The sequence below is a fragment of the Helianthus annuus genome, chromosome 10 (genome assembly GCF_002127325.2).
Source record: "Helianthus annuus cultivar XRQ/B chromosome 10, HanXRQr2.0-SUNRISE, whole genome shotgun sequence".
Classification (NCBI taxonomy): domain Eukaryota; kingdom Viridiplantae; phylum Streptophyta; class Magnoliopsida; order Asterales; family Asteraceae; genus Helianthus; species Helianthus annuus.
This window is the reverse complement of record NC_035442.2, coordinates 144,202,272-144,226,595: the sequence shown is the minus strand read 5'-3', so window position 1 is coordinate 144,226,595 and position 24,324 is coordinate 144,202,272. Positions and strand designations below refer to the sequence as shown.

Here is a 24,324-nt window from a genome sequence, read left to right as displayed (position 1 = left end):
CTTCAGTCCGTCTCGCTCAATTTCTTTCTTTCTTTCTAAATTTCTGTAGTGGCGTTATTATACCCGAGCATTTTACCCCCCTAAATAGCGAGGTTCTGCTACGATGTAAGTATTATAACCCCTGGAGACGTATTAGATACGCTGCCCGATTGATCTAGGGTTCCGTAACGGCTGTCGTGGTTCTGCCCGACGTAGTCATTGGGATGCCGTCTCGGGGAGGGTATTACTAATGTTAAAATGGGTTATTATACTAACACACGTGCATTTGTGTAAATTATAGATATTCACCAGGAAACCCTAAAGAATAACCTAAAACAGCAATGTGAGTAATCTCCTTTTTGCAAACTGTTTTTACAAAACCTTAAATACCTTTCCATGTAAATGACAGTTATTGAGTATTTGTAAGAATACAATTATCGTGGGTATGTTGGGGTTTTGTATACAAAATTTGTTACAACCTGGTTAAGGAGTAACATTTCCACAAGTCGGGTTCGACAGTACCAACGGGTGATAATTGATATAACTTGGAAACAAATGTAATTGCGGGATCGCCCTCAATACTGTTCACTGTGAATTTTATTTAAACCTGATTAAACTGGGATTCACTCACCAGTATTTCCCTCTGACAAAATGTTTTTAAAACGCGTTTCAGGTAACAAAATGTGAAAGCCAAATAGAAGCCAGCTGGACAGCACTGGAGGCTTGGAAAAGTGGCAATAAAGTTACCTAAGAATAAAACGGATGTTTTTATTAAATAAATAGGATTTATTCCTATGAAATGTGTGTATTGAAAACTTGGGTTTTACCCATATGTTTAATGTTATAAAACATGGTGGTTTACTCTAATTAAATATTTCCTAACTACGGTCCTGATGAAAATTTCCGCTGCCAAATTGGATAAATAAATGTGATACCACCGAAACTGGCTCACGGCTGCCCGTTCCCGGGAACTAGGGACCGGGGGTTGTGACAGTACGAATCCCGGTTTTCTTCTAAACTGCTCGTTTTTACTCGTTTTTCATCACTTTAAGCTACGGGACCTGAAATCAAAGCTTAACGTCAGCAGTATCGAAATTCTAACCTAAACTAGACTCAAAACGACTTAAAACTGACCAGAATATACACTATAAACATATGTACTTTGCAGTACATCAACAAGCGCATCGCTTCACTGGTCGCTAAGGAAATGGCTAAAGTCATACCTCAGATCGTCAATGAGATCAACGAGGTCAACAGCAAATCATCTGTCGAGACGAAGAGTGACACGCCTAAAGCGTCATTCTGCTTTAAGCAATTCAAGGCATGCGGTCCTGCTAACTTCACTGGTGAGGATGGACCCAACGCTATTGTTCGGTGGTTTGACTCAATTGAAGTCACCCTTCGTCAAAGCGGATGCCCAGACAACCTCCGCACTGTGAATGCTACTGGAGTCTTCCAGTCTAGGGCACTGGATTGGTGGACTGCTGAGCGCAACAAGCGCGGTAACGATGCAGCTAATGGACTCTCCTGGGAGGACTTGAAGGAAGTCATGATAAAAGAATTTTGTCCCCCACATGAACTCCAGAAGCTGGAAAACGAGTTTTGGGGTATCAAACAAGATGGAGGTGACAACGCTGGTCTCACTGCTCGCTTCAAACAGCTCAGTATTATCTGTCCTAGTTAGGTGACAACACCGGAGATAACGATCAAGAAGTACATTCGCGCTCTGCCCGATTGTGTTGCCGATTTTGTTCAAGTAACGAAGCCTGTTACTATTGAGGAAACCTACCAACTCGCCGCTAAGATCAATGATAAGCGAGTCTTAGCAGGGTATTTTAAAACCTCAACCAAGAGTCTGAATTAATCAACTGCTACTCCCACTCCCGAAACTGCAGCATCACAAGTTTCAAAGACGTCATGTCAGAATCGCAAGCGCAAGGGTGATAACAACAAGAACTACGCTACTACCGCCGCACCTCTCAACACTATTCCAGTACAACTTAGCAACCAGAACCGCCAAGTGGCAGCACCTGTGACCAACGCACCGCCTGCTAAGCGTGCGTGTACTGGTGTTCACCCTCTCTTCCCTACTTGCACCTACCATCACCCTGCTGGGGTGAATTGTCGTTTATCTGCCAATTGCAACATCTATAGGCATTTTACTGCTCACTGCCGTTCAGGCCCACGTCAACAAGCTGCTCCAGCTCCAGCACCACCAACTCAACCTCTTGCTATCCAGGGTAACCAAGCAGCTCCGACGCCCGCAGTTCATGCACGAGCCTGCTACTCTTGTGGTGACCCGAATCATTTTGCGAACGTCTGCCCAAATCGCGTTGTGAAACAAGAACAGCAGCAACAACCCCCGCAGCAGCAGCAACAACAGCAACAACAGCAGCAGCAGCCTCAGCAGCAGCAACCACAACAAGCAGCCCGCGAAAGAACTTTCAACATCAATGTCCGCCAGGCTCAAACTGACAACAACGTTGTCAATGGTACGTTCCTTGTTAACGGTATTTATGCTTCGTGTTTATTTGACACTGAAGCCGATAACTGTTTTTGTGTCGTTTGAATTCGAAAAGCTCCTAAACCGTAAACGCGCTAACCTCCCAACAACGTTTGATATAGAAATTGCCATCGGAACCATCACCGTTAGTTCTGTACACCGTGATTGTACTCTTGAACTCAACAATCACGTTTTCCTGATCGATCTCATTCGGATGCAACTTGATAGTTTCGATATCATAGTAGGCATGGATTTTCTTCATGAAAATCATGCTGAAATTGTCTGTTTCGAAAAGATGATTCGTTTCTCTCTTTCAAAAGGTGATCAACTCTGTGTCTATGGCGAAGTATCTTCGAAAGAATTGAAACTTATGTCGTGCATTCAAGCAAGCAAGTATCTACGAAAGGAATACATGACTTTCCTAGCACACATCATAGTAGCGGAGAAGGAAAAGAAGCCGATGGAAAAGGTGCTTGTGGTTTGTGATTTTCCTAATGTCTTTCCTGACGATTTACCCGATCTACCCCCGACTCGGGATATCAACTTTCGTATCGACCTCATTCCTGGAGCTAATCATGTGCCTAAAGCCCCTTATCACCTCACACCGTCCGAAATGCGTGAACTTTCTAGTCAACTCCAGGAATTACTTGATAAAGGCTTCATACACCCTAGCACATCTCCATGGGGTGCACCTGTCCTTTTCGCGAAAAAGAAGGATGGATCGTTCCGAATGTGCATCGATTATAGGGAACTCAACAAGCTTACAATCAAGAATCGCTACCCCTTACCTCAAATCGAGGATTTATTTGATCAACTACAAGGCGCTACGTGTTTTTCTAAAATTGATTTACGTTCTGGTTATCATCAACTATGGATTCAGGAGGAAGATATCCCTAAAACCACTTTTCATACCCGTTATGGCCATTACGAATTCGTGGTCATGCCCTTTGGTCTTACCAACGCACCCACGGTTTTCATGGATATAATGAATCGCGTGTGTAAACCCTTTCTTGATCGCTTCGTCATCGTGTTTATCGATGATATCCTTATCTATTCGAAGTCGAAAGTTGAACATGCGCAACATCTTCGTTTAGTTCTCGAGCTTCTCCAAGGAAATCGCCTCTACGCCAAGTTCTCCAAGTGTGAATTTTGGCTCGAGGAGGTTCAATTCCTTGGTCACATCGTCAACAGTCAAGGTATTCACGTCAACCCCGCAAAGATTGAAGCAGTTAAGAGTTGGATTACGCCGAAAACCCTGTCCGAAGTTCGTTCTTCTTGGATTGGCGGGTTATTAGCGTTGATTTATTGTTGATTTCTCTAAAATCGCCGTTCCTCTCACCTCTCTAACGCATAAGGACAAGACTTTTGTTTGGGGAACCGAACAAGAGGATGCCTTTTAAACTCTTAAGCGTATGCTTTGCGACGCTCCCGTACTCGCGCTACCCGATGGAAACGACGATTTTGTTGTTTATTGCGATGCCTCTAACCTCGGTCTTGGTTGTGTTCTGATGCAACGAGACAAGGTTATCGCGTATGCGTCTCGCCAGCTTAAGGTTCACGAGAAAAACTACACAACCCACGATCTCGAACTCGGTGCAGTTGTTTTTGCATTAAAGATTTGGCGACACTACCTTTATGGTACCAACTGTATGGTCTTCACCGACCATAAGAGCCTACAACACATCTTGAATCAGAAAGAACTGAATATGCGCCAACGCAGATGGGTCGAACTTCTCAACGACTACGACTGTGAGATACGCTTCCACCCAGGCAAAGCAAACGTCGTTGCTGATACTCTTAGTCGACGAAGCTATTTGACTAGTGTTCGTAACATTCAAGCCCAACACGACCTCGAAGCCCTCATTCGCGACGCTCAACACGCCTGTTTTCCGAACGCACTTTGAAGGAAGAACGAATTCTTGGAACCGAAAATTAACTAGTGAATAAACCGAATGGTATCTTTCACTATCTCGATCGCATCTGGATATCTAGTCGCAACAATCTCCGAGAGATTTTGCTGACTGAAGCCCACAAATCACGATATTCCATTCATCCCTGTGCCGACAAAATGTACCAGGACCTCCGTGCCAGGTATTGGTGGCCAGGAATGAAGAAAGATATCGCCCTCTAAGTTTCGAAATGCCTAACTTGCTCGAAAGTTAAGGCTGAACATCAACGACCCTCTAGCTTACTCGAACAACCTGAAATCCCGATGTGGAAATGGGAGAGTATAGCTATGGACTTCATTACGAAACTTCCTCGCACGACATCAGGTCACGATATCATTTGGGTTATCGTTGATCTTCTTACGAAATCCGCCCACTTTTTACCGATACGAGAAGACTACAAGGTTGAACGATTAGCACGAATCTATACCAACGAAGTCATTTGTCGACATGGGACACCTCGTGACATCATCTCTGACCGCGATGGTCGATTTACTTCGCATCTCTAGGAGACATTCCAATCCGCTCTCGGTACTACTCTTAATCCCGGTACCACATTCCATCCCCAGACCGACGGTCAGACTGAGCGCACGATCCGCACCCTTGAAGACATGCTTCGTTCGTGCGTTATAGATTTTGGTGGTAATTGGGATTCGTATTTACCTTTAGTTAAATTCTCGTACAACAACAGTTATCATGCTAGTATTCAAATGGCACCCTTTGAGGCATTGTATGGAAGAAAATGTCAATCGCCTATTGTATAGCACGAGATCGGGGACGCACAAATTACCGGTCCTGAGTTATTACAAGAAACGACTGACAAGATCCTCCAAATACGAGACAATCTCTTGAAAGCTCGGAGTCGTCAAAAGAGTTACGCCGATAAACGCCGCAAGCCCCTTGAGTTTGAAGTTAGTAATCACGTACTCCTAAAGGTTTCACCTTGGAAGGGGGTGATCCAATTCGGCAAGAAAGGAAAGCTAGCGCCACGATACGTTGGTCCCTTTAAGATTCTGGAAAGAATTGGCAAAGTGGCCTACCGACTCGAATTACCAGAGGAACTCAGCAACGTACATCCGACTTTCCACGTCTCGAACCTCAAAAAGTGTCAAGCTGAAGAAAACCTGCATGTCCCTCTCGATGATTTGCAAGTTAACGAAACTCTACACTTTATGGAAAAGCTAGTAGAAATCATGGACCGAGAGACCAAGAAACTCCGACGCTCTCGCATTCCTATAGTGAAGGTTCGCCGGGAAGGCAAACGCGGCGCCGAGTTCACTTGGGAACTCGAAAGTGATATGAAAGCTAAATATCCACAACACTTTGTTACGCATGCGCCTTAATTTTGGGACGAAATTCCCTAAAGTAGGGGAGGCTGTAACAACCCAACTTTCCGGGTCATTACTTGTATCTGTCATTTCCTGCTTAATTGCTTGTACTCTCGAGATATCGATTATCGCTATGGGTTAACTATTTCAAACCATGTTTTCAAACGCATATTACAACGCACTTTACAACGCTTATTCAAAACGCAGTTATCGCATTGAAACGCTGTTTACAACGCATTATTACGACATATCGCATCGCATGTTTATACTAAACGCTATCACAACGCTATCGCAACGCAAACCCGAAACGCGGATTTACTTTTATGCATTTTAGTTGTTATGTTTGTTATTTGTGTGATTAATTGTTTAAATGTTATGTGGTATCAACACAACGCTTACACGCTCAAACGCTTACTCGCAACTCGCTTAAACGCAACGCAATGCTTAACACACGAAAAGAAAGTTAGAAAACCAACAAAACGCAACTCAACCAATCGAATGGATAATCGATCGGATGGACCTCCGTCCGGATGACCATCCGCTCGGATGGCCATCCGACCAGGCGCCATCTGACCGAACACGCCACCTCTCCACCGACTTGCACTCTCTCACCCTCTATAAATACTGCCGTACACGTCCCTTTCACTGATTTGACACTCTCATCCGACCACCTGCACTCCAGTCACTCTCAGACGCTTTTCTCTCGATTCAAGGCAATTTTGTAAGTATTTCTCCTCAAATTTTGTACAATCATCATCACCAAACACTTCTACATCATCTTCTCCATTAAAATCACACATAAACACTAGCTCTCTTCTCGAAATTGCCTGATTTGGACTCCTTGAAGGTGGTTCTCCCTCAGTTGCTTATGCAAACTGTTGTGTGACATCATCTCATAAAGTTTGGTTCAGATCTAAAGAATTTCCACACTTTTTACCATAATCTCAACAAGATTTCCACACTTTTCTTCTATTTTCAAACTTTTCTTCAACTATCTACACAAAACCGATGGAATCTAGACTCATTCAGACTCTCTACTCGTTTCTTAGTTGAGAGCCGGCTTAAAAACGGATTCCCACCGGAGAGATGACCGATTTACGGGTTGAACACGAAACTTCACCATGAACAGTACAGCTGGCCGAATAGGGTGATTCCCATCCTATCGAATGAACTGATATTGGTATGTTTTTCTGTTGTTTGACACGTCGTCAATCCGTCTCCTAAACTTCAAAACTTTTTACTTAGAAAACTTTACGAAAAATTTCAAACTACCGACTTCTCAATCGAATAGCCATCCGATCAAATGGCCATCCGTCCGGATGACCATCTGACTAGATGACTTGACATCTATACTTTACATTGTTTAAACGCTACAACGGAAACTTTAAATTTTCAAAACAATTTACAAACACCCACAGCTCATTCGAATGGCCATTCGTTCGAATGGTCATCCGCTCGGATGGGTTATACTCATTCGACCGGATCACCATTCAACACTCATCACATCCGACACTCTGTTTTACGCACTGTTCAATGCTTACACTACTGTTCTATGCTCAGGCTAAACTCTAACACGCTCCCTTCAATCCAATCAAGGCTGTGTTTATTTGTTAAACACACACTGTGAGTATACTCGAACCCATTTTCTTTTAACGCACTTTTAGGTGTTACATACGTTCACTATATCAAAACACAACATCACACAACACAAACACTTTTAACGCTAACCGTTCCCGCATGCTATACGTGTACTTTGAATGCTGGTACTATGCTAGATAATGTTACACTATACCGCCTCTAGCAACGATAGTACTATAGTTTGGACTCAGCACCTGTCGTGGACAGGGGTTGCTAGGGATCACATCTTTTTACTTCACGTGTTCGTTGAACATGTGTCGCACATACTCTACAATGCAGTCTCGTGGTTAAGTGTGAACATAGGTGTGATAGTTACTTGCATCGCCCATTACGTGTTACATGCTGGTTATGCGTAAACGCTTACTCTACTATATGCTATGCAAACTTGTATACTCACCTTTACATCTTATGTATTAACTTTATTTTAATGTATGTGACAGGTTGATAGGATGCTATGCTTTGCTATGCTGTGATGAATCAAGATAGGTAGTCTAGAAACTACACAAATAGAAAATCTAGGTTGTCGGACTTGTTTTGTTCGAGAGGAACTCGTTATCTGTAATAATTACTTGTTGAATGTTTGTTGATTGGTATGGGACAATTAACGTTTAAAAATATTGGTAACAATTAGTTGTTATGGATCTCTTGAGCAATCTGGTTCGCCTAGTGCCGCGCCCTGATGTTTCCGCCATCGGTTGGGGTATGACAGGAACGTGTACCAAAAACTCCTGGGATGAACATCGTTCAGAGTATGTGGATTTTTAGTCACAAAAAGCATGCCGATGGATCGCTTGAAAGGTATAAAGCCCGACTAGTGTGTGACGGTCGTCCTCAACAAATAGGTGTAGATTGCGGGGAAACCTTTAGTCCGTTTGTCAAACCTGCTACTATTCATATGGTGTTAAGCATTGCGGTCTCTTGCTCATGGCCAATCCACTAAGTTGACGTAAAAAATGCTTTTCTACATGGTAATCTTGATGAAACTATCTTCATTCATCAACCGATGGGGTTTCGGGACCCTCATTTTCCAAATCATGTATGCTCCTTGAAAAAGTCTATCTATGGGCTCAAACAAGCCCCACGGGATTGGTATCAAAGGTTTGTTGATTATATATTCTTTCCATGGGGTTTCGCCATAGTCAGTGCGACTATTCTCTATTTATATTCAAAGAAGGCACTCACATGGCCTTCATACTATTGTATCTGGATAATATTCTACTGGTAACTTCCACTAATGCCCTTCGAGACCGTTTCTTAGCTCTCCTATCAAACGAATTCGCCATAGGTCCCATTAGTTACTTTCATGGTATTTCGGTTAACCATTATCCTAAGTCACTTTCTTTTCACAAGTAAAGTATACATTGGAAATTTTAGAACGTGCGGAGTTAACCGCATGCAATCCTGCCGCTACGCCTGTTGACACACAACAAAAACTGAGTGCCACTTCGGGTGCGCCATTAACTGATTCTACAAAATATCGACGTCTTGTGGGTGCATTACATTACCTTACCTTCACTAGACTCGACATCTCTTATGCGGTTCAACAGGTATGCATTCACATGCATGCACTTACAGCGGCTAACGTGAATGCTCTCAGAAGGATCCATCGATACATCATGGGTACCCTTTCATTTGGGCTGCATATCACCTCATCTCCAACCACCTCCTCAATATCCTACACCGACGCCGATTGGGGAGGTTTCCCCGATACAAGACGATCAACCTCTGGTTACTGTGTTTATATGGGGGATAATCTTCTCTCATGGTCCTCCAAGAGACAACCTACGTTGTCACGTTCCGGTGTAGAAGTAGAATACAGAGGTGTTGCCAATGTTGTCTTAGAAGTATGTTGGCTAAGGTTTCTTCTTCTTGAGTTGCATACACCTCCGACTCATGCCACTATTGTCTATTGTGATTATGTAAGTGCAATCTATCTCACCAGGAACCCAATTTAGCATCAGCGAACTAAACATATAGAAATGGATATTCACTTCGTTATGGAAAAAGTTGCTAAAGGACAAGTTCAAGTTCTTCATGTCCCTTCGCGCCATCAGATTGCATATATCTTTACTAAAGGCTTACCTAAAGTCCTCTTTGATGACTTCCGTTCCAGTCTCAGCATTCGTAAACCTCCCGTTTCGACTATGGGGGTGTATTAGAATCATTGTAAATGATTTAGTAAATTAGTATGTTTGTTAGTTTTGAATGTAAATATCCTGTCAAAATATAGAATAGGTATTTGTAATCCTTATTTATAGTGAGTTCTATGTGAGAACAAGGCATCGATTCTTTCCCACTTTCAATTGCCAATGTTCGATGTAAGAAAATATTCAGTTGAATCTAATTTGGTATTCACGCCAGGTCTGGGCAATCCTTTGCGCCTCTGTTAAGTCGTGACCGTTAGTCATCATCACGTTGTAGACTTATGAAATTTGCAAACCTCATTGAAAATAACACGCCACTTTGAGTTAACTTGGTCCAAAATGCGATTGATTTTACCTACACATTGACGAAAATTCTTCAAATAAGGCTACACTAAATCAAACGTTTCCTCGCACTCTTCAAATAAGGCTACACTAAAAAATAGGAGAAAAATATTGAAATATGATGACTTGGTAATTACACACTATTAGAACACAAAATTAAAGTTTAATCATTTTAAAACACTATTCAAAATTAAAATTTAATCATTTTAGAGAGATAAAAAATGTTTGGATTACTTAATTGGAACCGTGGGCAAAATTGGTTATATTTATGTGACATTTTTCCTAAAATCATAATTTACTCATTTTATAAAACTCAATCTATTCCACAATTTTAAACCACACTCTCTTCTACCCAACTCTAAAATATATAAAACCTCTCTACTTTTTATAAAAAATATGCATCCACACAACCACACATTCGATCCGAACAACCCCTTAGGGTGTAGGCGAAACACCGAACACTACTTCGCCTCAACTGTTTCAACCGACTCAACCCCGTATGTTCGATCCAAATATAATGGCATACGAGCATCTTCTTGAGAACCTACCTTTGTTATTTCCGCAGATGCAAGGTCAACAACAACCGCTCACTCCTCTATCCCAAACGCCCCCTACACCTGAATCCGTACTCGAAACTCAACCTACACCAGAATCATCTATGCAAAAAAACGAAACCATAGGAAGAAAACCGAAGTCGAGAAAGAAAAAGCAAAAGAGGATCGTCATGTATATCCATGGACAATCATGTATATCCATGGACAAATGACGAAGAAGTGTTGTTGACGAAAGTTTGGTTTTCTATTCAAGAGAACTCGCTTCTAGGTATAATTTATTTTATATTTATTGTAAAAAATAGATATGTTTAAAAAGTTATGTTTTCTTTTTTTTGATATTTAAAGTGTATATATATTTTTTAATAGGCACCAACCAACATAGTGACTATTTTTGGAATCGAATAAACGACCTTTATCACCAAACGTTGGGACGAGATTACTATCAGAAAATGATAGCCTTTCGTCAAAGTGGCATGAAATAAATCAAGCCATGACCGCCTTTCAACGGCCACTATAACAACCTAAAGAACAACGGAAAGAGCGGCGAAACCGACGCCGACTTGTTGATGCGTGCGATGAACTTGTATTCGGAAGGAAAGAAAGGGGCGACCTTTAAATTTATTCATTGATGGGATGTTGCGAAGCACTCCTCAAAATGGTCACGAGTACCTTTAGAGGGACAATCATCGTCCAAAAGGTCTAAAACTAATTCCTCAATTAATCGCTTGGGTGTTCGTACCGAGTATGAGATAAATTTAAGCGACAACGATGTTGAAGTGGAACGCCCACTTGGTAGAGATAAATCAAAAAAGAGGACGCAAAAAACACATACTTCGGGTAGGGAACACCCCCCGGTTTGGCTGACCTAAATGAACACATAGTTTTGTTCAATAGCATCCAAAAAGAAAGAAATGCCCATAAAGAAAATGCTCTCGAGCTTTTTGAACGAAAAGTAAATTTGAAAAACGAGAAGGACTTGGCGAGGGAAAAGCAAGCGGATATGAAATTCCTCGCTATTAAAACCGATCACCTTGGACTCGAAGAAAAAGAAATGCATGAGAAAGCGAAGCAAGAAATCTTGACAAACTATCGTACTTAGGGGCTGTTTGTTTACCTCTTAAGGATGATCTTAATGGTTTAGCACTTAATGGTTCAGACTATTTGTTTCACGAGCAGATGTCTGAATGGTTCAGACATTTGCCTCTGAATGGTTAAGATTTATACAGAGTCTGAATGGTTAAGACCTCTAATCTGAATTGGTCAGACATTTGCCTCTGAACGGTTAAACATTATACAAGCTCTTAATGGTTCAGACCTCTTACTGGTTTAGCATTTAATGGTTCAGACCTCTTACTGGTTCAGCACTTAACCATTCAGATGTTGCCAAACAGGCACTTAGTTTTTCTTTCATTTTTATTACTTTCGTTTGTTTTGTTTTTTTTTTTCGGTATTTTTTTTTTAATTATGAAATGGTTTTTTTAATTAATGTTATTTATTTAATTAGTTTTAATTTTTTTAACTTAATAGATTATATATAATTTTTAAATATGAAATAATAATAAAAAATGTGTGTCACGGTCAAATAACGGCACCCTTTTACGCCTCATCCCACTCTTCCGTTTTTTTCACCATGTCACTTTTCTGACGCATACTAACGCGCCGTCCACATGTCGCATCACACCTCCTTTCCAAACTCCTCACTCCGTATAATCTAAAACTAATATCAACCCTACAAATTTAAAATCAGTGAACTAAAATCCTTCTTCTTTTATTATTTAATTTGCTTATTTATCTGATTCTAATCCATAAAATAATAGTATAACAAATCTGAAAACAATTAAAATATTACAAAAATAATTTACTTGTGAATATGCCGTTGCTGAATAAATAAATGGAAAACGATGGTAGGGAAAATAACATCGGGAATCACAAATTCACAATACCCATCGCCATCGGCCATCGTTGAGTTGGCTTTATATTACCTCCCCAATTCTTTTAGCAACTAGCAGAATCAGTCCTTGAACTATTATTATTTGGTATTGTACTTAGAGAATTTGGTCATTAGTCAAGAGTATTCTTTCAATTATAACGATATGTTAAAACCATGTTAGATAACTAGGTAGATGTTTATATGAGATGCGTTTAGGTGAAAGAATCGAAATATCGAATATACGAAGTGTTACCATTACCCACGCCTATCGAGTATAAATTGTTCATGAGTTATCAATTTAAAAGAACTAAATCTATTTAGTTGAACTTTCTTTTTGTTTTGTATTAACTAATCTTAATTCCTTACATTCCAAACCAACCAATTAGGTTATCAGATACAAATTTAAGTAGTAACTTGGGATAATCCAATCAATCTATTTCCTTTTTATCAAAAAAACTCGTGTTTTGCTAAATTAGTTCGGTTAAACCTACACATGAGTATGTCTCTTAAACGAGGATTCAATCTTTAGTAACACATATAATCGTCTATCATTTTTATACATTCATGCATATAACTTATCATCATTTAATTTAATATACAAATTCCAAATTAATAAAAAGTGAACTATATAAAATTTTCTATTTTATAATAACGGACCACATTCAATATAAAATCAATTATAAGAAGAAATTTGTGACAAATAATAAAAAGTAAACTATATAAAATTTTCTATTTCATCTCAATCACAACAAATATAAAATTCCTATGTAGTTTTTAAAACATTCATAGCATGTTCTTTATATATATTGATGCATATCATAAGTGTTTGCAGCGGAATCATGTGAATCCATTTGATCGATATTAACACGAAAAATAAATGAGTAAACAATGGACAATCTTATATGAAGGAATTGTCTTGGTACCAAGCAAAGATTGCCGGTAACCCATATATATACATATTACAAAAACGGTTATGTTGGCAGTTAGGATTGGCGGGAATAACCGTCATGTTTTGTATCCTCTACTAACCGACATACCCGTTTATCTAAAAACGTTTCATAACACACACATACATCTAATAGGTTCTAAGCTTAAATACAGATAATAATAATAATTATGTTTATAACACTAATACTCTCCCCTAAACATAATTCGGTTTATGGGAGTTCTTGAGTACACTGATGTTTGCTTCATTAACAGCTTTCTTTGCCCTTGAGAAGTCGAACCTTTTCCTTTGAAGTTTCTTGAGACCATGCCAGTCACTTCCTCCATAGAAGACATAATGATCTGCAGTCACATCTTGTATCGTTTTGGAGTTTCCTTGTAACCAGCCAACTCCACCTGTTTGACCTGCATATAAAGCATAATGGCAGACTTCCTTCTCTGCTGCACCTTCACTCGAAGAACACTCTACAGCCTCTGTTAGAACTTTGTTTTTAATCACTTCATTATCTCCGTCACTCCTGCATTCTCTGGGATCTTCTGTCTTCTCATCCTCCTTTCGGTTTGCCATTTCTTGTGTTATTTTGAACTTGTAGTAGTATACAAGTATGTCCAGATACATTGCATAAATCAACCGCATGTATTCACCATCTTCAAATTCGAAACCCGTGTCTTTTGCTATCATAGCCCACGTACCACTTTCAGTAACATGCCGGTGACCACCTTCTCTCTTTACAGCCATATAGAGATCCAACAAACATACTCTCCGATTGTTTGAAATCACAGCAGGCAGCGGTCTTGATTGTATTTCTAATTTAACTTTAAGGAACCATTCTATCATCTTCTCAAATGTGATTTCAAGATAATGTTTGTATTTCATAAAATACTCAACATCATCAAGCATATCCAACAGGGCTTTACAATCATTAAAATCATTGAACTTCATTGCTTGTAAGATTAGAATATTCCAATCCGGTTCACTTGCAGATATGTTTAATTTCTCAAAGTAATCATTCAGAAAATCTGTCTTAAACTTCTCATGTTCATGCCCTTTATCTATCACACTTTGCTTTTCTAATTCACCCATTTCTTCTTCTCTTGTCATCCCGGAATGGCTATTCCTTTTATTGTTTATGGGAACACTGAAAGTTGGGTATAATTTGCACTTATCTCCCATAAATTTTACCGTATACCCCTGAGTAATTAACTGATCATAACTTAATATGTTTCTGTCAATGTACGTAGTGTATAATACACTTTGAATACGTATCTTTTCAGATCCGGACACAACATCTACTACCCTAACGCCTCGTATAAAGAAGAAATGGTTTTCCCCAGTCTTAGTTTCAACATGAGACATATTTTTGATTCTTTTAAACATGTCTATGTTATTACAGAAATGACGTTTGAGAGATTTGCTAACATACCACATATCGGACCAATATCCTCCATCGGTTCCATCTAGAATGAACTCCAGTCGTTCTTCAACTTGATGATTGTTGTCTTTCGTAGACCCTTCTTGAATTCCAGCGTTAACTGCTTGACGTAGTAATTGATTCTCTTCATCTTTTTCTTTTTCTTGACATGGAGATATTTGATGACCAGGCATATTGCAGTAGTAAAGCGACGTTCCATCCTTCTGCGATCTCGTCTTTCTTCTGAACAGTGGGCGCATGGCATCATTGAAGATGTTGGCCTGAGATTGTCGCTTATTGAAATACTAGCTCTGATACCACTTTGATGCATATCATAAGTGTTTGCAGCGGAATCATGTGAATCCATTTGATCGATATTAACACAAAAAATAAATGAGTAAACAATGGACAATCTTATATGAAGGAATTGTCTTGGTACCAAGCAAAGATTGCCGGTAACCCATATATATACATATTACAAAAACGGTTATGTTGGCAGTTAGGATTGGCGGGAATAACCGTCATGTTTTGTATCCTCTACTAACCGACATACCCGTTTATCTAAAAACGTTTCATAACACACACATACATCTAATAGGTTCTAAGCTTAAATACAGATAATAATAATAATAATTATGTTTATAACACTAATATATATATGTAAGCGAGTTCTATATGTTTTAGAAAGTGGTTGTGATTGGAGGAAATATAAAATTTTACTGTTCATCTGTATATTTGAAGAGACACTGTTTCCACGCTTTTATTTTTTAATATTATATTTGAAAGTGGTTGTGAGTGGAAGAGATAAGAAAAAGTAATGTTAAAGATATAAAAAAAATACTATTTAATTAAAAAAAGAAAATATATAGTAAATTTTAGTGTAACTATGCGGATGGAGATAGAGAAGTTAATGTGAATGCTCTTGTATTTGAGCCTTCATCTCGATCTTTATAATTTAACTAAAAAAATATATTTTTCTATAAATTATGTTTATTTTACAAAAACCCCTTACATCCAACTATCTATCTAAATCTCTTAGTTACAAACACTTAGGGGTTGTTTGGAAACTTTTGAATGGTTAAGTGATAAACTAGTAAAAGGTCTTGAACCATTAAAACTCAGTATAATGCTTAATCGTTCAGAGGCAAATATATGACCAACTCAGATTATTATTGGTCTTAACCATTCAGACTCAGTATAATGCTTAACCTTATAGAGGCAAATGTCTGAACCATTCAGACATCTGCTCGCAAAACATTCTGAGCCATTAAGTACTGAACCAATAAGATGACTGAACCATTAAGAGTCCCATTAAGAGCTAAACAAACAACCCCTTGTTTTATTATTTTTTTTCTTTTTCCTACACACTTGCAATAACTATATAAAAAACTAGATATAAACCTCTAAATATAAAGGTGCAATTTAGTATTTATAAAATTTTATCTATTATAAAAATTCCAACATGGTAAAATTTTTATTATTTCCACTAAATTATATAAAGGCTCTAATATGAATGCTCTTACGTTAACCAGTTCTATACAATTTTATAACTTTTTGGTAGATATACAAAAATGAATATCAAATAATAAACGAAGGACCATTATTGCAACTTTCTCAACTACTTTTCTCTCAAGTAGCTTAAAAACCAACAGTAGTGGCTCATTTTCAATATCCTCCATTAACATTCACTCTCTCTCTCTAGAAAAAACCCTGCAACCACAGAGCAACAATGAGGACAACTATGTTGAGATCCATCCAATCTTCACTTAAATCCTCCACCGTTCTCCGCCGGAGCTACTCATCGGAGTCCGCTCCGGAGCGCAAGGTCGCCATCTTAGGTGCCGCCGGCGGCATCGGACAACCGCTCTCTCTCCTCATGAAACTAAACCCTCTCGTTTCTAGCCTCTCTCTTTACGATATCGCCGGTACTCCTGGTGTCGCTGCTGACGTCAGCCACATCAACACCAGATCTGAGGTTATCTAATTGTTTACCGTTCGTTTCAAATTGTTATCATTATATACTGTTTGTTGTGATTAATTTTGTTGATTTGGTTCACATCTCACCTCTAGGGTTTCTGATCTTGTATTTTCGTCTATTATGTGGTTGAATTTAGTTTAGTTTTGTGTTATAAGTAATCAGATCGATATATCCTCGTTTACACCGCCTTGATTTTAATGCTGTTATATGACTATATATACATATATGTGTATATATATATATTTATCCATTGGTGCTAACGATTTTTAATTTAGTAGAACCGTTATACAGCTGTATGTAGGTGTTTAGGTACTCTAATTTTGTGACTTGAAAACCGGATTGTGATTTGTTTATAGAATAATGATGCAATTTGGCTAACAAAAATCTATTTTAAGCAGTGTATTAGTGAAGTGAGATGTATGCAGTTAGTTTTTAATTTTTTAATTGATTGGCGGTTTAATGTTTTAATTTATTACATAGGTGGTTGGTTACATGGGTGATGAGAATTTGGGAAAGGCATTGGAAGGTGCTGATGTTGTTATTATTCCGGCTGGTGTACCGAGGAAGCCGGGTATGACTCGTGATGATCTTTTCAACATCAATGCTGGCATTGTTAAGGGTTTGTGCACAGCTATTGCCAAGTATTGCCCTCATGTGAGTACTCACCTATCTTGTTTGTGCAATTTGAAGAATAAATTAAGATATGAATTTCATGTTGTGTTTTAAGTTTTTAACATGTAGTTGTTTGATTGATTGTTTTTATCTGCTAATGGTTGTAATGTTTGTTATTCATCAGGCGCTTGTTAACATGATCAGCAACCCGGTCAACTCTACTGTACCTATTGCTGCTGAGGTCTTCAAGAAAGCGGGTACCTATGATGAGAAAAGGCTGTTTGGTGTGACCACACTTGATGTTGTCAGGGCGAAAACTTTCTATGCTGGAAAGGCAAAGGTTCCGGTTTCTGGTATATTACTCACTTCCTAATTCTTTCATATATCAAATGATGGATTTTATTTTCTTGTTGTCTTAGTTATTTAATTTGGTAATTCATATGTTCAGGTGTGAATGTGCCTGTTGTTGGTGGTCACGCTGGTATCACCATTCTACCTTTGTTTTCTCAGGTATTATTTTGGATACTTTTATACGTTTGGTTGCTTAAAGTGTCTGTTTCGATAATGGTGGTTTATGGTACTGATGATTGCTTCTAAATGAAGGCCACACCACAAGCAAATAACTTATCAGATGAAGAGATAGTTGCTTTAACAAAAAGAACTCAAGATGGTGGAACGGAGGTTGTGGAGGCTAAGGCTGGAAAGGGTTCCGCTACACTTTCCATGGCGTAAGTCGTAACCGATGCTCTCATTTCTCTTCATTGCTTGTTTTGTTTGGTTCAGTAAAACCACTTACCCTAGCTTGTTTACGGGTCCACTGACCAATTTGTGTTATTAATATAAACAGTGAGGCTTTATTCTTTTATCATCTCTTGCAGCACAAAAAAAATCTTTTTTTTGCTCTTAGTAGCTGTTATCAATGTCATGTTGCATTTTTTTCTTGGCTCTTTCCGTTTTTGGATGATTAATTGACAATACATGTTTCCATTAAGTGTTGATTTTTGTTTGTTTGTTTGTTTATGCAGTTATGCTGGAGCTATATTTGCTGATGCTTGTTTGAAGGGACTTAATGGAGTCCCAGATGTTGTGGAGTGCTCATTTGTGCAATCAACCGTTACTGAACTACCTTTCTTTGCCTCTAAGGTACTTCCATTAGTCGCTATCACTTTTATACCTTTACATTTCCCTTTGCATTGCTTGATTAATTTGTTAAAACACTTCTTCACTGATTTTTTTTTTATTTCTTGTGGTCATTGCAAAACTTTTGAGTGTTAAAAGGCACTTATTGCTCAAACGCTTCGGCTTTTAACTTCCTTTTAGTTTATAAAAAATCCGTCTTATAAAACAATGAAAACCACACGCTATCATGTGCTTTTCACTTAACTGGGCGTTCCTCTTAAAAGGATGAACAAAAAGAATATGCAATTTTACATCCACTTTTCGCTGATAATATACGCAACCCACTTTTTTATGTTTTAACTATGTAATAAAACATAATTACCAACCGAAATTTGCAGTTAAATGATTAAGTAATTGTTATACAGGTGAGACTTGGCAAGAATGGTGTAGAGGAAGTCCTAGGCTTGGGATCGCTTTCAGACTATGAGAAACAAGGTTTGGAAGCCCTTTTGCCTGAGCTAAAGTCATCTATTGAGAAGGGAATTGCGTTCGCCAACAAGAGTTGAACAAAACCGTCTGCCATTTAGTTCAAAGTTTCACAGTTTTGGACCTAAAACTTTTTTGTTGTTGCTTGAGTGTTTGTTATCCAGGAGGCATTAGGCTTACAGCTTATTTACCTGCCCAATAAGAAAAAAAGGGAAGCAGATGCTGCCTACATTCCCTTTGCAAAATCCAGAAGAGTGTTAGATTATTATTATTGTATACTCTGGGCATTTTTAATGTTCACAAGTAAACAATGGCTGTTTGGTAACAGGTTTTAAGAACCCATGACCACTGTTTGTTAATAATTCCCCACTCTTTTTTCCCACGATCTCTCAAATCCTCAGAGTGCAGATTATATCGAAATAAAACATTTGCTTATTTGTAAATGCAAATCAACAATTATTTTGTTTTTGTTTTAACGATATATTCATGCTTAGAGTTGGGAAAAAGCGGTTTGGGAAACCAAACCAGGTTATAACTCTATGGAATCGATTGAACATGTAGGTCTTAAACACCCTATGTTGAAACCGGGATGGAGGCGAACTAAGTAATGAACCAGTTTAAACTGAACCGAAACAACCAGAGCAGTAAAAGTGTAAAACCGGTTTGCAACCGAATCAATTAGTTTCGACTTAAAAACGGTTTTGACTTTTGTTGAGTGAAACTGAAACTGGTGAAAAACCGAGTGCACCTATATTCAGGCTCACACTTGTGATCACGAGTGGTCGAGTGCATCATTGAGAGTTGGGGGGGGGGGGGGGGTGATATAGCCGATGACTCTTGTATAAACACTGATTTACTCCCATACTCCAAGGTAGCGTACGGTGCAAGCGTTTTACTTAAGTCCTATACTCCGAGGTAGAGTACGGTACAAACGTTTTACCTAGGGGCTCATAAAGATGCACCAAAAATCTTATTTTTACATCCTATATGAGTCGTATAAACTACAAAGGGTAGCAAAGATATACCAAAATCTTATTTTGACACCCCATATACGAGTCATATAAAAGGTAACGAAACAAGATTTGTGTGTCTCGCATATGTGTTTTCAATGGGCTTATACGTCTATACGAGTCTTATATATTTGTATAAATTATTATTATTTTTGTATTTCAACGAATTATTTGATTCGATGTAAGATTCCTCTATCCGCATGTAGTTATTTGATTTGACGTAATATTCCTTGTTATGCTTGTCAAGTATTTGACTAGACATATTATTTGTCAATTCCGGCGCCAATTATTTGACCGGACATAATATTCCGTTCAAACGTATTGTATGAATGATTATAAGCTTCTTCAATTTCTATGTATATCTATCTATTCAATTCTCTCTATATGCAAGTTATCTTAGCTAGCAATGACTTTTTGGGATGCCAATTGTTTTTTGGGTGGTGAGTCTACTAGCGAGTCGTACCAGGCGACATATGATTTGAATCAAGATGCCAATATGAAGTTTTGACGTTCGACAATTAATTAGATTTTATATAATCCTTAACTTATATTTTAATTAAATGAGTATAAAAATTAAATTGATAAATAATTAAATGAGTATTTAAATTAAATTTTACATAATCCTTAACTTATATTTTAATTTATGATCAATAATAATTAAGTTATTTCTAATTATTGTAGAGGATATTCATATAGCATCTTGAGTTTACATTTGATCAGTGGGATAAACTAAGGGGACATATCTGATTTGCTTTAGTTATTAACAATAACAAATATATAATTTGAAGTAATAATTACTGAAATTCCCTGTGCAATTCGACATGAATTCAATTCCGATCGATATCGGTTTGGTTCATTACGATAATAACACTATGTATAACAACCGAAAGAAAAAAAAACCAAAGAAATAAAGTCGTTAAACTTCAAAGTATAAAAATTTTGTAGTGATTTCAAAAAATGTTTAAACTTTAGTTTTCTTGTCAAAAAAACACAAATGAAAAGAAAATATTATATTAAAGTGAAAACCGTTAATGAAATCTATGCTTAAGATGATGCTTAACATTTAGAAGTACTAGCATATTATTCATGTTAGTGTTCCATTTCAAGTTATTTATAATTCAAGTTGTTTAAATTGTAAGTTATAACTTATGTATTTAATAATAATTAGCAATAATTATCCGTTACATATTGGCCTATTGATATGTGTAAATTTATTTCAAAATTATTGCATTTTTCTCTAAATTTCAAATAAAAAACTTTGACATTTTCTTGATTATGGGTGGTTTTAAGCAATTTTTGTATGATATTTATTATCTTTTACTTGCGTAAGATATTTTATTTATTCAACCTATTTAATACAAGTCTACTTAATGCCACATGTCATTCTGATACTAATAAAAGAGTCTACTTAAGGTCACATGACATTCTCCAATTCAATTCACTATTATTATTAATAATTAATTAATATAAAATAATAAAAAATTCCTTAACAACTTAATACTAATACATGTGTTATTGTTTATTTAGATATTACTTATTTACTTTTGACTTATCTAAAATATATAATTAGGTATTAGTAACAATTATACTTATAATAAACAATTTCAAATAATATCAATTTGACAACACCTTCTTATTCTTTAATCTAGGGGTGCAAACTAGCCGAGCTTGAGCTCGACCAGGCTCGAGCTCGTTTAACATCTGAAAGCTCGAGCTCGAGCTCGGCTCGATTCAAGCTTTATTTCTAAAGCTCGAGCTCGGCTCGAAGGTAATTTTTCAAGCTCGAGCTCGGCTCGGGCTCGACTTGTTTAGTATTTATTAATTAATTTATATTAATTATAATTATTATTATACATATAATTTAGTTATTTTTTATATTTATATAATTGGTAATTATTATTATATAAATATATGTTTAATATATTAATAAAACATATATAAACAGAAAGCTCGATTAGGCTCGCGAGCTGGCTCGAGCTCGATAAGCGAAGCTCGGGCTCGTTTACTAAACGAGCTTGTTATTAAGCTCGGACTCGAGCTCGTTTAAGCTCGGCTCGTTCGAGCTTTTTTTCGAGCCGAGCTCGAGTAGCTCGGTTCGTTTGCACCCCTAGGTTAATCTGATACTTGAAAAATGGTAAAGAAGAGGTTTACCCATTAAAAATCTCACACGTCTCCTTGTTTTTGTTCAATTCTATTTATTTAATCCAAACGCTTAATTACTCAACTGATAGTCAAAATTACATCCTATCCTTGTTACCTAAATAAACTTCATAGTATATCTGACCCATGAAATAAATACATAAATATAATTATGTTGAGTTGGGTAGTTGGCTTCAATTTTGAGAAGCCCTGATCATAAGAAAATACATAACCAGCCCATCTTTTTGTTTAACCCTAATATCTGCATACTCAGCCACAGAAAAAACATCCAAAATAGTTCTTCACTCATCATACTCTCTTTTAAATTCTATCCATGGTCTAAGGAGGAGTAGCATTATATTTTTTCATGGATAGCGGAATACAAAAAAACGACGAAAAAGAAAAACTTTGCACTTCTGGCAAAAAAAGTTGAGGGGTAGCGGGGGGTTATCTATGCTTCTATGGCAGGTCCGCCCCTGGCTACTACTAAGTTGCGGGTTACTAAAGTTGATACTGCTCGAGAGTAGTAGTTGATACTGCTCGAGAGTAGTAGTAACTCGTTTATGTTGTGCATGGTTACTACTGCTCAATAGGAAGTTGCTACTACTCAAAAGAGTAACTTATGTCATGAATTGCACGCAATAACTTTAATTCTCTATTTAAACTCAATTTAAATGCATCTAACTTTTCTTATTACAAGATTAATTTACTTTTCCATTTGTATTTGTGTGAGCATAAAAGTGACTTATGGGTCTATAATGAGATGATAAAAAAGATCACACATGTAAAACAGAAACTTTTCAACAAATTAGAGAGAATCACTCTCTTTTTTTTGAACGTTAAATATCATTAGAAAACGGCAAAGCCCACCAAAAAGAGAACCGTCAAAACAAACAATTACAACATATACATTGGGTATCTACACCAATCCTTCCAACTAATGTTATCGACTTTAGAACTACTATGAAACCACAAATAAGACCAAGATTTGATGCATGCAATCATATCACAAACCCGAGGCTTGGCATCTTCGAAAACCGCCTTGTTACGAGACTTCCAAATGACCCAACAAGTCGTCATCACAATCCCTCTAATAATTTTCTTCTTCGTATTAGTACCTGGAATCGTCGAAGGCAAGGAAAAGATGTCTTTGATATCAAAAAGGAAGATCGGACCCAAACGACACCATTTTTCTATCCCTTGCCACACACCACTCGACACAATGCACCCGGTGAAAAGGTGCAAGGCCGACTCCTCTACCGACCGACAAAGAACACACGAGCCATCTCCCACGTTAATTTTTCTTCTGCGAAGGTTTTTCTTGGTCGGAAGGCGATCCATTTCGAGTCTCCAAGCATGAATATTCACCTTTAACGGAACCCACCCGGTCCAAACCATATTATGGACTCTCCTAACATTACGGTCATTGATGAGGATCTTTTTAACATTCTGCACTGAAAAACTGTTACTCGAATCGGCATTCCAGACCCAGCTATCCTTGCCACCCGAAAAAGAGCATTTAGGAACCATTTCTTGCAAATCTCTATACTCCGATAACTCCTCGACAGTAGAAAGACCGCAACGCCAATTGTCCACGAAGGAGAGCATCCCATTACGATCCTGTAATCTGTCCCGAACCGTGCATCTTTTATTTTTTTCCAGAGAGAAAAGACAGGGCCAACGCTGACATAAAGTAGTCGTACCATACCAAATATCATGCCAGAAGCTAACTTCTGTCCCAGAACCCACTGAACCCCTTATGATGTTATGTATCTCTTTGCCACCAAGCTTCAAGTTGCCCACTAATGTAATCATCGATTTCCAATAGCCGGGTTGACTATTGTTTATCGGAAAAAAACGGCATCTACCTTTTCCACCATGAATCGCCTCTATCTACGCCGCCAAGAGCTATGCGGATCTCTCTTGAACCTCCAAGCCCACTTAGTAATTAAGGCAATATTCACATCAGATAATCTTGAAATACCCAAACCCCCATCCGATTTCGGAGATGTAACAATATCCCAAGAAACCCAATGCATTTTGTTCACACCATTTGAGCCGCCCCAAAGAAAACTTCTCATCAACCTCTCTATTTGTTCCACAATTTCAAACGGGGCTTTGTACAACGATAAATAATAGATCGGAAGATTGGATAAAACGGATTTAATGAGAGTAAGACGACCTCCCATAGAAAGACTATCCGCTTTCCATTTTGATAACCGAGAGCTAACTGTCTCAACAACCGAACTCCAATGACAC

The 24,324-nt window shown here is 37.9% G+C and overlaps 2 protein-coding genes across 2 annotated transcripts; one reads left to right on the top strand and one right to left on the bottom strand.

Moving 5' to 3' along the window:
• Positions 1-16,382: 16,382 nt before the first annotated feature.
• Positions 16,383-19,359, top strand: LOC110885871 (malate dehydrogenase 1, mitochondrial). Its single transcript, XM_022133592.2, has 7 exons — positions 16,383-16,696; positions 17,180-17,353; positions 17,496-17,664; positions 17,760-17,821; positions 17,915-18,039; positions 18,337-18,454; positions 18,856-19,359. The coding sequence occupies exons 1-7, from the start codon at positions 16,451-16,453 to the stop codon at positions 18,994-18,996; spliced, it is 1,035 nt and encodes a 344-aa protein (XP_021989284.1). The 5' UTR covers positions 16,383-16,450; the 3' UTR covers positions 18,997-19,359.
• Positions 19,360-22,962: 3,603 nt separating this feature from the next.
• LOC110882766 lies at positions 22,963-23,880 on the bottom strand. Its single transcript, XM_022130704.1, has one exon. It carries the CDS (start codon positions 23,878-23,880, stop codon positions 22,963-22,965), a length of 918 nt encoding a protein of 305 aa, XP_021986396.1.
• Between the last annotated feature and the right edge of the window lie 444 nt (positions 23,881-24,324).